The 15826-nt window shown below is 36.4% G+C and overlaps 1 protein-coding gene across 5 annotated transcripts in view; it reads left to right on the plus strand.

Moving 5' to 3' along the window:
- grid2 (glutamate receptor, ionotropic, delta 2) overlaps window positions 1-15826 on the plus strand; it is a 464217-nt gene that overhangs the window by 432236 nt on the left and 16155 nt on the right. For all 5 annotated transcript variants that reach the window (XR_006928288.1, XR_006928287.1, XM_046871162.1 and 2 more), the window contains one exon: window positions 4681-4847. Coding sequence is in view for 3 of the 5 variants with exons in the window: in XM_046871162.1 (XP_046727118.1) it covers window positions 4681-4847 (167 nt within the window). In the remaining 2 variants the exon portion in view is untranslated. The remainder of the gene's footprint in view (window positions 1-4680; window positions 4848-15826) is intronic.

Raw genomic sequence — 15826 nt, forward strand, 5'->3', positions numbered from 1 at the left:
CATTTGTTAGGGGTGTATAATGAATATAAAGCCTGGGAGCATGACAGTTCCACTGTAATGACATGGTCAGAAAAAGTTTTTATTTTAGTTTATATTTTTCATCATCACAACTCAAGTGTCACTTTTAAAACAATTTATGTTGTTTTAGATTAGTAATGGTGTTTCAGCTCTAGCATAGTGAATGGTCTTGGACTGTTTATGAACATCTGTCTTTAATTATTCCCCACTCTCATACCAGCTTGTATCTTTGAGGAGATGCTTGCCAATCTGCATATGTTTTATGATAAACTGTTAATTGCCTTTTTTCAGTTTTCTAAAAGACATAAAGCACTAATGACAGCTCAAGGCCACTTAGGGAGGAGGAGAAACAGTATGGTAGAGAATTCTGTTCACAGTTCTGCTTCTCTTTTGTGTGTTATTCCACAGAGGACCTGTTTAGAGAACTAGCCATTTGTGTGAGCCTTCTTTATAAACACATTGCTGCTCAACCATCCTCATCTTCTATCAAACACACCCAATTAATGATACTCTATTGTACTTCGTCATTTTCTCATTTCATTTTTCTATCCATGAGTAAATAAAACAGGGCAAACCATAGTGAGTGGTGTTGAATTATGAAGGTCAAACTAATTGTCACATAAATTTCAGATAAATGTGATGAAGATTAATGGGGGGTTGGGGTTAAGGGTTAATGCAGGTATTGACATTGATAGCCATGACTGTGAATTACTGATCATTGGGCAAAATTTGGGGATTTTCAATTTGCCATGAAAACCCGGCAACCCCAAACCACTGGTTCTCATAAAAATTATAGAACCCAATAACAGTGAAACCTGTTGCTCAGCACACATCTGAAAAATAAGCTTATATTAGATCTTACTTACAAATGAGCACATATCTTTTTGAGTTACATTTTTTGTTATTTTTTTTTTTTGTTAAAAAGTCGCCAACTCTGCATATTCTTATATTTTTTAAGAACATGTGTGATGCTTATCATTTAAATTTTTCCTTTTTAATAAAATCAACTCAGATATAGTTACCTAGTTACTTTGGTGTTTAATATCGTATACCTCAGCATGTATAAATAAAGTATTGGTGTGCATGAGACCTAGTTTTTATGGTTTATTTAATTAACTTTATATAATTTATGTTAAGACAGATTTTTTGTAGTATGCTAGAAATGATGTCCAGTTGGTCACATCCATCGTTTTTTTCCATTTATGTAATACACATTTGCAGCCCAAAACCTATTCCACAAAAAAGGATTAGATGAGATGGTTTTAGAACTGGAGTGTTAACATCAGACCTTTAAGGTATGAGACTTATCAAAAGGAAACCCAGCATGAGAGCAACAAAGGCTGGCTGTCTCACAGGGAGTCTAGATGTTTTGCTAGAAGAAATGTCCATCTTTATTAACTAATGTGCCTTCGTGTTCAGCTAATATAATGACACTGAAGATAATTTATGTTTGCTGATGACCTTTTGGGTGTACACCTGATGAAAGGTGGTGTAAACATAAATGTCAGTGTATTAAAACAAGGGCGTGCATAGGTTATTATTATACCTATTATCGGATGCAATTACTTTGTTGTTGTACAAGTCCCTTCAGAAACTTCTAATAATGTGCATTAATGAGCTACACTTTTCGCTTTTACTCAGCGCAATAATTTATTTATTTATTTATTGCTTTTTTTTAGCTCCACATTGTATTTATTTTTAAAAGTTTAGTTATGTAGAAAAGCTTCAAAAGCTTTGACTTTGCATCATTATGTGTTCAGGATGTTTATTAGCTCACAATTCTCCCAGGCTTACACTTAATAAATAACTCTGGCTAGATACCACAGGTAAAGACTATATATATATATATATATATTAAACCTGAAACATGTATGTATTTTGTATGTTTGTGCATTTGGTTACAGAGCTTTTCTGTAGGGAAGGTAGCAGTGTTTGTGTTTGTGTGTGTGTGTGTGTGTGTGTGTGTGTGTGTGTGTGTGTGTGTGTGTGTGTGTGTGTGTGTGTGTGTGTGTGTGTGTGTTCCCCAGGAAAATACTGATGTGATTAGGATGTGCACAGAATCATTTGTTCATGGGAAAATTGCTGCAAATTACCTTGGCACAATTAGAATCAAACCTCCCTGATTGCCATGACTGCAGGCTGCACCACTCTCAATCTGAGACCCGCTTTATCGTCCTCTTCTTAATGTTCTCTGCCACAAGAACTAGCAACACCACTCTGTTTCTTTTATTCTTTTACATTATGCCAGACCTCAAGGTTTTTTGCTCTGTCTCATGGTCCTATAGTTCCATTTTCTTTCTGTGGCCCAGACTAACTCTATTGCAGCTATGGCTTTTGTGTTACCTGCATGTTTTCACCCTGGCCTTCTGAGGTCAATTGAAATGAAATCATTGTAAACGGGCACTGGTATGCTTAAATGCACACTATTCAGCCTCTGGTCTTCAATTTAGTGTTCTTGCATAGTCACTTAGAGAGGAAAGGAGGAAGCATACCTGCAAGTAAACCTGCATCCCACACACTCTAATAATAGTTATATATGAACACAATTATAATGTGTTTATATTATAATATATTTATAAGTAGTCTACTCTACACATTTTCATACACCAAGTGTCTAAGTTAATCCAGCTTTGGGATCAATATTAGATTTGATATCCTGCCTGTTGTTCACATTGTTTATTATTCGCAGTGGCATTTATGTACATTGACATTAACATTTCATGCTACATATTGACATACAGGCTTGTTAGTATTTTTCCTACCAAAGTTAAACTTTGCAGTTTACTAATCTTTGCAGCCTGGGCTGAACAGAGAATTGTTCACACATTGTATTGCTTACATTATTTTTTCATTTGATTATCACTTTGAATTATCATTTGTTTATTAATCGTATTAATGTTGGGCAAAAGGCAAATTATGCTTGCATTAATAATGACATGATGAACAAAGATCGAGAATCACTTGAGAATGAACCATATTAGTGTAAGGGTTCTAAATGCACATGACTAAGCTTTAAGTTTACAGTAAGTCTGCAGGTTTTCAGAAAATATATTTTATATTTATTTGTACTTAAATCACCCACAAACACCCTGTAATTATCCCCTTGTGGTCTGTGGAACCCAAGTTGAAAAATATTGATTTAGTCAGTTGTGAAATTATAGCAAGAGGTATTGCACTCATACAGTACATCTGAGTTACAGTGAAGAGCAGAATAGATAAGATAGTAAATATGGATGAAGACCTAATTTGAATTCCTAAACTGCTTTTGCTGATGTTGTGACTGCTGTGGTTGCAAAGATGTTGCAGCTCCCTCCGTCATGAGAAAATTTGAATGGATGTAAATCCGCTGAAGGACTCGGCTTGCGAAAGCTTTTAAACCCCATTTTCATATCAACAAATTGACAGAGTAGTACATAATGACCTGTAGCTGCATGATTGAGCTAGTCAGACGGTGTGCAATAAGTAAGATATTTATGCTTACACATTTATATATTGGCTATTTACTTGGCAGTTTTTCTAAAAAAAAAAAATCTCTCTCTCTCTCTCTCTCTCTCTCTCTCTCTCTCTCTCTCTCTCCTCTCTGATTTCCTGAAGCAGCTTGATTGTAGATTCGTGCAACTTTTATAAATGTACTATGAAAATGTCAGAAGCCTGCCTTGCACATAAAATGGGGGCTTTTTTCTTTGTTTTCTGCTTTGATTTTAGTTAAGTAAAGCAATAATCATTAATCTTGCATTGATATCAGATTAATTGAAAAACATGAAACATTCAGAGTAACTTCACCTGAGATCCACATGTGCGTAAAAGAAGTAGAAGTGTCAAGGCCAATTGATTTTTGCATAAAACGTAACTTTAAAAAAAGTTCTCTGAGCAGAGAGGTGGACTTCTTTCACATGAATGGATTAAGGCACTACTTATATACTGCAAACGAATTCCTGTCTTTCAGTCTGCTGTCTAGCAATCAGTGCTGGATGGATGCTAGGCACAGACACTGATGAAACCAGAATGAATTTGGCTTTTCTTTGGCTTTTTGAAAAGAAAAATGTTCCCTTTGAGCTCTTATGGCTACTATGCAGCTGGTCTTTATATAGAAAAATAAGGAAATTGGGAAAACTAGTGTTGTTAAGAACAGTATAAATCGATTTTGTGTAGTGTAAGAGCATGAAATCAGCAACAGGTTTAACACATTTTTATTGATATGACTGTTTTTGTTTATTTTGTTTTTTGTTTTTTGTTGGTTTTTCTTTTGGGGGGGTGGTGGAATCTCTACTGTTAGACATTTTGGTGTGTAATTTTTTGCTGATAAAAATTAGTCCAATTAAGTTGTATTTTTTCATTGAGTATTCATTGCCTTATTATGAGCTATTGACCATCAGTTAAAGTGAGCCACATTGTGTTCTAAGTAAAAGCAGATGTTTTCCTTTTCATTAGTGCACCATTCACTTTTCCACTTTTCATCTTGATTAACTCTGCTAGCATTATTAGACTCTTTCAGATAATAATTCAGTCTTTCAGCTTTTCTATTTGGTTTTATAATTACATTTATTCATCTCCATGCATATTTAAGAGATGGCTTGTTTTCGAAAATATTATGATTTTTTTTTTTAGTTTCTTATTCAATTATGTTGTCCCCATCTCTCTTTCTCTTTTTTTCTCTATTAGGTGAAGTACGGCCGCTTTGCATTTGTGTGGGATGCAGCTGTACTGGAGTATGTGGCCATTAATGATGAGGACTGCTCCTTCTACACTGTGAGCAACAATGCACCAGACAGAGGCTACGGCATTGCCATGCAGCATGGCAGCCCTTACAGAGACATCTTTTCTCAGAGGTACCAACACACATGCACCCACTCTGTTGTGTAGAATCTGTCACCTAAAATCTTTAAGCATAGCACAAATATGGATTTTCAGCAGCATACATGGAATATTTCATGGAATATCCGGTGCCTCATCAGCAGCAAGCTAAGTTTAGAAAGGCCGAAAGGTTGGTGCCTGCTTTAAACACTTCTAGTGGTTTGAGAAATGTGGTTCTTATAAGGTCCCATATTTAAACCTTATGCTGATTCATAGATTAGTAAAAAAAATAATAGATAATTGATTCAACATCATTTGTTATTGAATAGAAAATTCAGGAAGAAATAGTGTTGCTTGCAGATTATTAAAGACTGATGTTAAAAGTGTGGATTAATTTACTGTAGTGTGGGCTGTAGATCAAGTCATAGGTTTATAGACCTGAACTTATTCTAGTAATAGCCATCATTTGCATATTAACAACTTACTCACAGGGACATCTGGGCATCATAGCACATAAACAAATGTTAAGATTTTTAGACATTTCATAAATATGTGTCATGTAAATTTATGCTATGGAAAATTCTAAGCACAGAACGCATTGAGCTGTGCAGTTCCTCTGCAAGTAAGTTGAATTGTTCTGTTTTATTAACTTTAAGTCATTCTAGTAGGAACCCACACCTACTCTACTGTATATTTTTCTTTAACAGCATGCCCTGTAATGTTTTATAATTGATTCTTATGAAAGCATACACCTCCGTAATCTGAGATTTTATTTATTCTTGCCCAATAGTTTGGTTGTTCCTCCAAAATACTGCTGCAACACATCAGCAATACATAAGCTGTTTACCAACCACACTTTTGCTGATATAAGTAATGCTTCAATGGAATCATGCATTAATTTTCAGAAACAAGGCTGGTATACTATCCTTCTCTCATCATTCACTGACAACCACTAATAATTTCATGCATGTTTGTTTATTAACCCTGAGGTGACAAGCAACCCCCTGGCCTTCAGTTTCATAAATTATATGCAGGTTAACTCATAGGGGAACCCTTACTTATGACAGCTGTAATATCAAGTATGAAAAGATACACAGCATCTAGATGTACAACTAAATCTCTAACCTAATGATAGAAAATTATAAGAATTAATCAGTGTGCTAGTGTTTCTGATACAGATCAGTCTAGATCTGAGAGAAGATTTTATCCTTATACTTTTAACATTAAATGTCCTAGTAGTATAAAAAAAATTTTGGGGACAGGTTTATAGATTGATTTTATTACCAAATGTCACTTGAAAGTCAGTTTTCAATTTGGTAATAATGTTAGAGGAAGATAAAACGTAGTGTCCCTGGCCTGCTATGCATAAAGTCCGCAAACATTGGGAGTACCTTCTGTGCAATTTTCGTCGGTTATATGAGCATTAACTGAAAATAATTTGCACACATTAGTTGTAAACAGAATAAGAAAAAAGTTCAGAAAGAGATCGATAACGGTATATAAGAAGGTTCTTTAGTACTGCAATTTTCTGCACAATGCTCGATCAGTTTAAACTTGAAGGTTCTCGTCTGCATGACTAGGTGAATCTATATTCCATATGTAGATTTCGTAACAGATGCAAATAAGCTCCACCAAAATATCTCTGAGGCCCCCTAGTGGCTGGCTGCCAGTAGAGTCTCATGAAGACAGACACCTGAAGACATTTCAGTAGCAAAGCCAAACCTTGTTGTGCTTCTATCTTTTATCGTATAATCCCAGCAGGGAATTTTTGTAGTTTTTACTATTACATGCTCATTACAGTGTTTAGGCTAGTTTCTTTTGCTGACATTATGTCTAGCAAACCAATAGGAGCAAGGCAGATCAATACATTAACAATATACTATCATTACTCTAGTATATTATTACTCTAGTATATATTACTCCGAATGACATGATGGAATTAGCCAAAGTCAGCTAACTAGCAAATTATAGCTTGGTCAGGCTGATTTAAAGATTCAGCATGAACAATGAACAATTAAATCAATATGCTTGTATAAAAGCTGTGACTGCAATTTTAGATTTTATCGTATGAATTAATAACACTTTTAAGTAATATCTTCAGGAAATAGCACTTTGGGTACTTCCAGCTTGAACAAAAGTGACTGTGACAAATATTTGGTCAAGCAAAATGCGAATTCCTGACCAACCAGCAGCAGCACATGATTTAGCTCAAATTTTGACGTCCTGTTCAAACTCAGTCAACAAGGCAACATTCATTTTGACCAGATTTAGACTTCAAATTCATTCAGTGGGAATTGATTGTGTAGTACACTGAGAAATAATCTAAGCTGTGCATATTTGAATAGATTTTGTTCCATTTTTAAAAAGATCTTAATTTCTGTGGGCTTTTATGCTGTCTTCTAATTTGCATTTATGCTAATACAGTCAGTCATTTTATTCTGTCTCACTGTGTTTTGTCCTTATTTAATTTTTGCTATCATGGCCCTCTCCACTGGGGTTTTTTGGACTTTCTGGACTGTAATCAAGACTGTTTAGTTTTGCATTCATATTCAGAGCTTTGTTTCTTCCTTAAAGGGGGTGGTCCATTATCAATTGCTTCTATTTGTTAGGCACTTTGAAAGTTTTTTTTATCTTGCAAACCCAATTCCAAAAAAGTTGAAGAAAAGTTCAAATGTAATTAAAAACAGAATGCAATAATTTGCAAATCAGTGCATTCTGTTTTCAATTAAATTTTACCTTTTCTTAAAATTATTTAGAATTGGGATTGTAATACACCGGCCCTTCTTGTTTTATTCATTTTTACATTACATTACATTACTTTTGCGGCATTTGGCAGATTTTTACTAGCATGTGGTGTTTTGTATTGTCTATAATGTAGATCTAATTAAAACAAATAAGCTATTTATTGGCGGCCATGTTTAATTTCCTGACATTACTATTTGTGTATTGTTGGCTGCCTAAAGAGAGCTGTCAGCTTTGATTTAATATAATGTCTTCTGGAGTTCCTGGAGCATTGGTGAGGGAGTAAATGTTATGAAATTGTTTGCTTCAAACTTGAGTTAAACTCAGAATATGCTGCTATGCCTGCAAAGGTTTAGCTGCCTTTTTGAAAGTATTTCAGTGACAATTCAGTACACAGCACAGTTTCTTTAAGTTAAGTTCTTTAAGTTAAAGATGCTGTTTGGTGTTTCCATGTCATTGCAACATCAACCTCTGAGTAGCACAGTGGAGCGTGTGGGGCTAAGTTGGTCATTTTAACAAAGTTCCTTCAGAAAGGTCAGTGTTGCGTTACCTTATGAAAATATTTACAGCATGAAGCAGCCATGCTGTTACCTAGTAGCATCTACGACAGCCCTTAAATCAGCCGCACATTATCCTACCATATTGAGCACACACAAGATTGCTATCATATTTCATTTAGAAGGAGGCTGCTAGGTAAAGCATGTTTATAGGCAGTGTTTATGTACCAGAATAGATGTGTCACACAGTGTGTCACAAGGCCTGGTTTCTTTGAAAATTCCTTATTTTGAATTAATAGAAAAGAAGCCTTTATAATATTCCATAAACCCCTGCTTTATGAGCGATACTGTCAGCAATGTAATTATGTCATAATTTAATATTGTGATAATTTTGTAAACTGTGATGAAAGGTTTGAAATCTGTACATGTAAAATTGAACATAAAGTGTTATAAGACAGGAGGAAGACTAGGTTATCTGGCCTGTAATCAAAAGAGTCATCATTGTAGGTCTGTGTGTTATTTTCTTGATCTTTCTCTGCAGTAATACATTATCATGTGTCCTTCATATTCAGCAGTGTGCCTGATAATGCAAGGTTTTTGTTCACTATTTTCATTGCATTTGCTGATGGAATAAGGAAAAGACATTTTCAAGATGGAAAAACTAAAGTTATATTGGCAATCACACAAAATAGTCTTTATGCCTAATTGGTCATTGTATTCCTGCCAAATAGCCTATTGGCAATTATGAAAACATTTTAGTGTTAAAATCATGCAGATAGATAGAATTATATCATTTTCAATCCCCTTTAGATGGACATTTAGTTACTGCAATTTGTTTAGCATTCCTATTTATGTATGCCAGAAAATATTAGCAGTAAAAACAACAAAAATTAGACAGTAGAATGTTAGCTCATAAATGATCAACTTGTTCATGTTAGTCTTTTTTTTTATTTTATTTTTTTATTTAATTTAGTCATCAAATGACACAGCTAAATGTACAAAACGTTGCTTTATTCCACCATTCCAAATCTTGATGTTTAAAACAGAAATGTTACTACGATTATGAAATATCAGTAATATCTGAGTACTTAGATTTATCTAAGTACCGGTATGTGACAAATGTTTGAGGCAAACTGTAGATAAAGTGCATATGCACACTTAAAAGAATGTAATGATAAATTAATTTCTGCTAAATCATATGACATGTATGACTATAATCTGTGAACTACTGAAAAAATATATAATTTGCTTTGAAATGACTGAAGAAATAATTGTTCTTTACTTTCAAAATTGTTTGTATTCTATCTATTGTTTTTCTTTATCGTTATTTACACACTCATGGCTAAAACTCTGATGCTGAGTGTGATTTTTTTCTCCAAGATTTATTTATTTTCCTTAATTTAGATGGTGGACCAGTATTGACTTGATGTTTATAAGCCTGCAGAGGAGGAAAGAAAGAATATTGGTTCTCCCCTCAAAGTCTAATATAGAGGTCAGAATTAAGAAGCAAGGAGTTGAGAATGGTTCAAATGTATTTATTTCCAGGTCATGACCAGTAACTCAGTGAAATCAAATGCATTTATATCTGTTAGATCATAGAGAATTTTCAAGTGCCTATATATTCGATAATTTGTCCAGCTCATCACATATCTACTTACGAATATAAACAGGCCAGGGCTGTAGTTTAGACAAGACAAGACAAAAAACAAAAAACAAAAACAAATCTTATAGCAAATAAGGCCAAGATAAGACTATCTTATCAGTTAAGAATTTTAAATTAAGATTAAGGTCAAGTCTTTTCTTGGACTTAGTTTTAAATTCTTCACAGTTTGCAAACCTAAAATGTATTACAGCTGGAGATGAACATTTTGCAAAGTAGATTAAAGTGAATAGGGATGCAATCCAACAAATATATTATTCAGAGGGAACAGATAATGTGTTCTTAATGGATACAAACAAATATATGCAATATTTGTATTTTTTTTTTTTTTTTTCGTCAGAAAGGTTTACAGAGCATCTGGTTGAGACTAGAGTAAATGAGCAAGAATTAAACTAATGCACTGCTGACACTTCTTTTTTACTGTTCACTTGCTTATTTTCCTGCAATGAACTGTGACCTGCTAGAAACAAGGAAATTTGTGTATATTGTCTTCTTGTACACAAATGTAAAATCATGATGATAGTTAAAAATGTCTTATGTAAAATTAACACTTCTGTGTGTACAAAATGTTGCAAACCTTTTGAAATGTTTCTTTGTCCTTAAGAGATTTCCATTTATTTTGCCACATTTTGGCAGAACATCTTATCCAGAGCATCCTAGAACGATCCTAGAATAATCCTAGAATGATCCCATCTACACAAATAAGCATCTAAGGGTTAAGGCCCAGCTCAATGGGTTAGCAGTGGCGGCAAAAGGATTTGAACTTATGACCTTCCAAGCCAAAACCCAACATTTGATTTGTTATTTGTTTAAGCCTTGTTAATTGCCTGACTAGTGATTTGTTGTAAAGTCTACTAAAGGCTTAATATTTTGACATTTCTGGCTGGCTTTTTTAAAATTTTTTTGCCTAGGAGTGTATTTTAAAATAACTATTTTTGGCCTCTTGGCCATGGATCCACACAGCACCTTCACAACATTTCTATTTCATAACATTGACCTAGATGCTGAAGTATAGTCATTAGAGCAACTTCAGGTTGCTAATCACTGATGTTTGGCACTGCACACTGGCAGTTCCATTAACAGGACAGATGTGGAGCTGCTTATAAGCCTTTGGCAGACTCTCACATATGAGCAGGTTTAACCACTCAGTGTGAAAGCCTTAGAACAAATTGTGCATGTGAACACATGACATTTCGAGTCCATTGTCATGCTGTTCCAGAGAGCTAGCATTGTTTCTTTTCTCTCACCATGCAACTAGCAATGCTAGCAATACACTGTGTTAACACCGCGTGCTCCTTTCATTGCATGTCTAACCTGTGTGTGTGTGTGTGTGTGTGTGTGTGTGTGTGTGTGTGTGTGTGTGTGTGTGTGTGTGTAAATGAGCATTACTCTAAGATACAGCTGTCTCTCTGTATTAGGAGGGACAGCTCTGGTGCCTCTGCAGTGTTCTAATTCATTTTGGCAGCCGCAAAAATATCCGCCTTCTGTTTTTTCTTCTTTTTCCTCCTCTTCTTCTTCTTTTTCTCTTTACTCCTCATTCATATCAAGCAGTTTGTCTGCCTGCAGTCAGAATCATCTAATAACATGTGATCATTTCTGCTGCAGCTGGTTGCCATGGCAACAGCTGGGGCAGTCCACAGTCTAATCGGAGTGCGAGGGCCCAGGAGGGAGGATAGCCAAGCGCAGAGACTGTATGACAGACAGACCTTAAGAAGCGAAATACAAATGCCTACCCTATGCCGGCAGAGAAGAGAAGAATGAGTTTAGGCAGACATACATCCATATGGTATACTGAAAAGCTTATTGTTTTTGCTTTTACACTGAGAAACACAGGTCATTTTGGTATATAAAGACAGTGATGACATATTTAACTTGAGCCCATTGTTGATGATTAACTCAACAATTAAATATGATCCTGTTTTCTCAGTATATTGGAAATTCCGAGAGAAGGTTCAATGGGAATTTACTAGCTGTTAGGATTGAGACACAAGATAATGCAGAAGAAATGCAGCCAACTGAGATTAACTGAGGATGCCTGACCTCACCTTTTATCTTCTGTGAAAAAAAGTTGTACTTGAGCAGACTACAGCAAACATAACTGAACAGGAAATAGATTGGATAAACAAAAAAAAGAAAATCTTCTCAAATGGACTAGAGAAAATTACCTATTTTGCAGTTTGTGGTATTTCTACATATAAATCTTCTTCTTCTTCTTCTTCTTCTTCTTCTTCTTCTTCTTCTTCTTCTTCTTCTTCTTCGGCTTCTCCCATTAGGTGTCGCCACAGCGGATCATCTCCATACCCTCCCTGTTCACTACATCTGCCTCTTTCAAACCAACTACCTGCATGTCTTCCCTCACCACATCCATAAACCTCTTCCTTGGCCTTCCTTTTTTCCTCCTTCCTGGCGGCTCCATCCTTAGCATTCTCCTACCGATATACCCCATGTCCCTCCTATGCACACTCTGTCCAAACCATCTCAATCTCGCCTCCCTAACCTTGTCTCCAAAACATCCTACATGCACTGTCCTTCTAATAAACTCATAATCCTGTCCATCGTCGTCACTCCCAATGAAAACCTCAACATCTTCAGCTCTGCTACCTCCAGCTCCACCTCCTGTCTTTTAGTCAATTCCACTGTTTGGAAACCATACAACATCACAGGTCACACCACAGTCCTATAAACATTCCCTTTTACTCTTGCAGATACCCTTTTATCACAAATCACTCCTGACACTCTTCTCCACCCACTCCACCCTGCCTGCACTCTATTTTTCCCTTCTCTAATACACACTCCATTACTTTGCATTGTTGACCCCAGGTACCTGAACTCCTTCACCTTCTCCACTGCTTCTCCCTGCAACCGCACCACTCCACTGACCTCTCTCTCATTCACACACATGTACTCTGTCTTACACCTACTGACTTTCATTCCCCTTCTCTCCAGCTCTCCAAGCTCTTCTCAACCGGCTCCCTACTCTCACCACAAATCCCGCAAACAGAAAAGGGCGCAAAGCCAAGCCTTGATGTAGTCCAACCTCCACCTTGAACCAGTCTGTCGTTCCTACTGCACACTTCACTGCTGTCACACTGTCCTCATATATGTCCTGCACCACCATCACATACTTCTCTGACACACCTGACTCTCTCCTAAACATCTCCATGCTTCTACTGGTATGTCGTATGGTCCAACCGACTTTCCACTCTACATCTTCTTAATCGTTGCTCTCACTTCCTCCTTACTAATTCTATCCACTCCCTGCTTCACCATCTCCACACCATCCAACCTTCTCCCTCTCTGATTTTCCTCGTTCATCAGCTGCTCAAAATACTCCCTCCATCTTCTCAACACAGTCTCCTCACTAGTCAACGGATTTCCATTTCCATCCTTTATTGCTCTAACTTGCAGAACATCTGCAATTCTATTTCCAGATGTCACACCAAGTACCTTTCTAGCTCATACAGCTCTTCACCACCACCAAGCCGGTCTGACCTCTTTCCTGAACCTCACACTACAGTCTTCCTTCTTCAGTTTCCACCATCTTATTCTTCTTTCAGTCCTCACTCTCCTTCTCTCGTTCTTCACCTCTAAAACCATCCGACAGACCACTATCCGATGCTGTCTAACTACACTGTCCCCTGCCAACACCTTAAAGTCTCCAATCTTCTTCAGGTTGCATCTCCTACATACAATATAGTCCACCTGTGTGCACCTTTCTCCACTCTTAAAAGACACCCTATGATCCTCCATCTTCTGAAAATAAATGTTCTCCACTGCCATTTCCATACTTTTAGCAAAATCTACCACTATCTGCCCTTCCACATTCCTCTCCTTAAGTCCATACCTACCCATCACCTCCTCATCACATCTGTTCCCTATACCTTCATGCCCATAAAAAGTCTGCCCCAATCACCAATCTATTATTCCTAGGTACACCATCTACCACTTCATTTAACTCACTCCAGAATTTTTTACTTCTTCTCCATGTCACAACCCACTTGTGATGCATAGGAACTGATGACATTTATCATCACCCCTTTAACGTCCAGCTTCACAGTCATCTTACTGTACTCTTTCTTCAGGATCACCCCTACACCATTTCTCTTTGGCCTTACTCCCTTTCCACTTGGTCTCTTGAACTCACAACATATTTACCTTTTTCCTGTCCATCATATTAGCTACCTCTCTCCCTTTACCAGTCATAGTACCAACATTTAAAGTACCATCCCTAACCTCAACTCTCCTACACTTCTCCTTTTCCTGCTGTCTCGGTAGACATCTTCCTCCTCTTCTTCTCCTCCTTCAGCCAACAGTATCCCAATTTCCACCGGTACCCTGTTGGCTAACAATACCTGTGGCGGTCGTTGGTAACCCGGGCCTCGACCGATCTGGTATGAATTTCTGATTCGTGATGTGCATATTTGATTTGGCACATGTTTTCTGCTGGATGCCCTTCCTAATGAAACTCTTGCACTCTTAGTGCCGGTCCCAAGCCCGGATAAATAGGGAGTATTTATCCGGGCTTAGGACCGGCATTAAGAGTGCACTGGCTTGTGCATCCCTAATGGCTAAGTTGTGTTTCTACATATAAATACAAATAAAATAAGATGTGTAGGCATCTGCAGGGATTTCTACCAAATCTTAAAATAAATTTGTGAACAATGTTTGTTTAACCAGGGGGCTGTTTTATCACTATACAAGTTAATTCAACCAGGAGACTACTTTAAGTTCTGCATATCAGGAAACATTTCAGCACAAAGAAAATCTCCAAATTCTGATTAAATTCTGTGCCAGTAAAGGTTTTCTTTTATTCAGGCATTATTCCTTTTTTTGCAATGCCAATAAAACAGGAAGATACTATGAAAACATTTTCTTAGATTAATTTCATTGCATCAAATTAGTGGCATAGTAATGAATCTCTACAAGCCTCTGAGATCTGTCTTTTTTTAATAAGCACCTAAACATCAAGAAAGTGGTAGTTCAGTTGTTAAGGCTTTCGGTTGCTGATCAGAAGGTTGGGGGTTCAAACCCCAGATTTTCCAAGCTGCGACTCTTGGGACCCTTGAAAAAGGCCCTTAACCCTTTTCACTCTGGAAGCACAGTGTAATGGTCGATCCTGAGCTCTGACCCCAGCTTTCTAACATTGCTGTAAACAAAGAATTTCACTGTGCTGTAATGTACTTATGACAAGTAAAATACACCCTTTTTAAAACTTATTTCAAAATTGTTTCCATATTACTTCCATATGGCACTTGCTAATTTGCCACCATCTTAATAGACAATTCAGCAATCCTATGCAAAACATGCAGATCTGTACTCTTTATTTGCATTGTATTAAATCATTTTCTTGTGGTTTGGAACACCCAGTCTAAGAAATTTTACATGTCAAGGGTACTGACAATTACCAGCAGTGTCTGTGCAAAAAAACTCAATGCTTGCTAAATAAGCATGACTCCTATTTTTTCTTGATATTTTCATGAGTTTCTTACCTTTTACTTTTTCTAGAGTTTTTCATCTGAATTGTGCAAAAGGTAAAGTATCAATGCTTTAAAAATTATATTTTAATTGCTTATTTTTAATAATTTCCATAATACAAAATAAGCAAACAGAATTTTTTAATCAAATCGATATTTGGTGTGACTACAATTTGGCTTCAAACAAGCATCAATTCCTACATTTGCACAATGTGTACACACAAAGTCAGGGATTTTGTAGGTGCAGAGTCAGGTGTATTATTAACCAGTTATACCAAGTAGGTGCTAATGATCATCAATTTTAAACAATATCTCACAAAAGTGAGTACATCAGTCACATTTCAGCAACCAGTTTAGTATATCTTCCGAAGGGACAATACTAAAGAAATAAAACTTGGATATATATTTTAGAGTAATTAATGTGCCCATTGTATAGCGGTACAGATTTACTGTCCTCTGAAAATAACTCATTCAGCCATTATTGTCAAAATAGCTGGCAACAAAAGCTTATACACCCTAAGTAAACATGTAAAAATTGTGTCCAAAGTGTCAATATTTTGTATGAGCACCATTGTTTTATAGCACTGCCTTAATCCTCCTGAGCATGGAACTCACCAAAGCTGCACAGTTTGTTGCTGGGA

Source organism: Silurus meridionalis, chromosome 17 (genome assembly GCF_014805685.1).
Source record: "Silurus meridionalis isolate SWU-2019-XX chromosome 17, ASM1480568v1, whole genome shotgun sequence".
NCBI lineage: Eukaryota > Metazoa > Chordata > Actinopteri > Siluriformes > Siluridae > Silurus > Silurus meridionalis.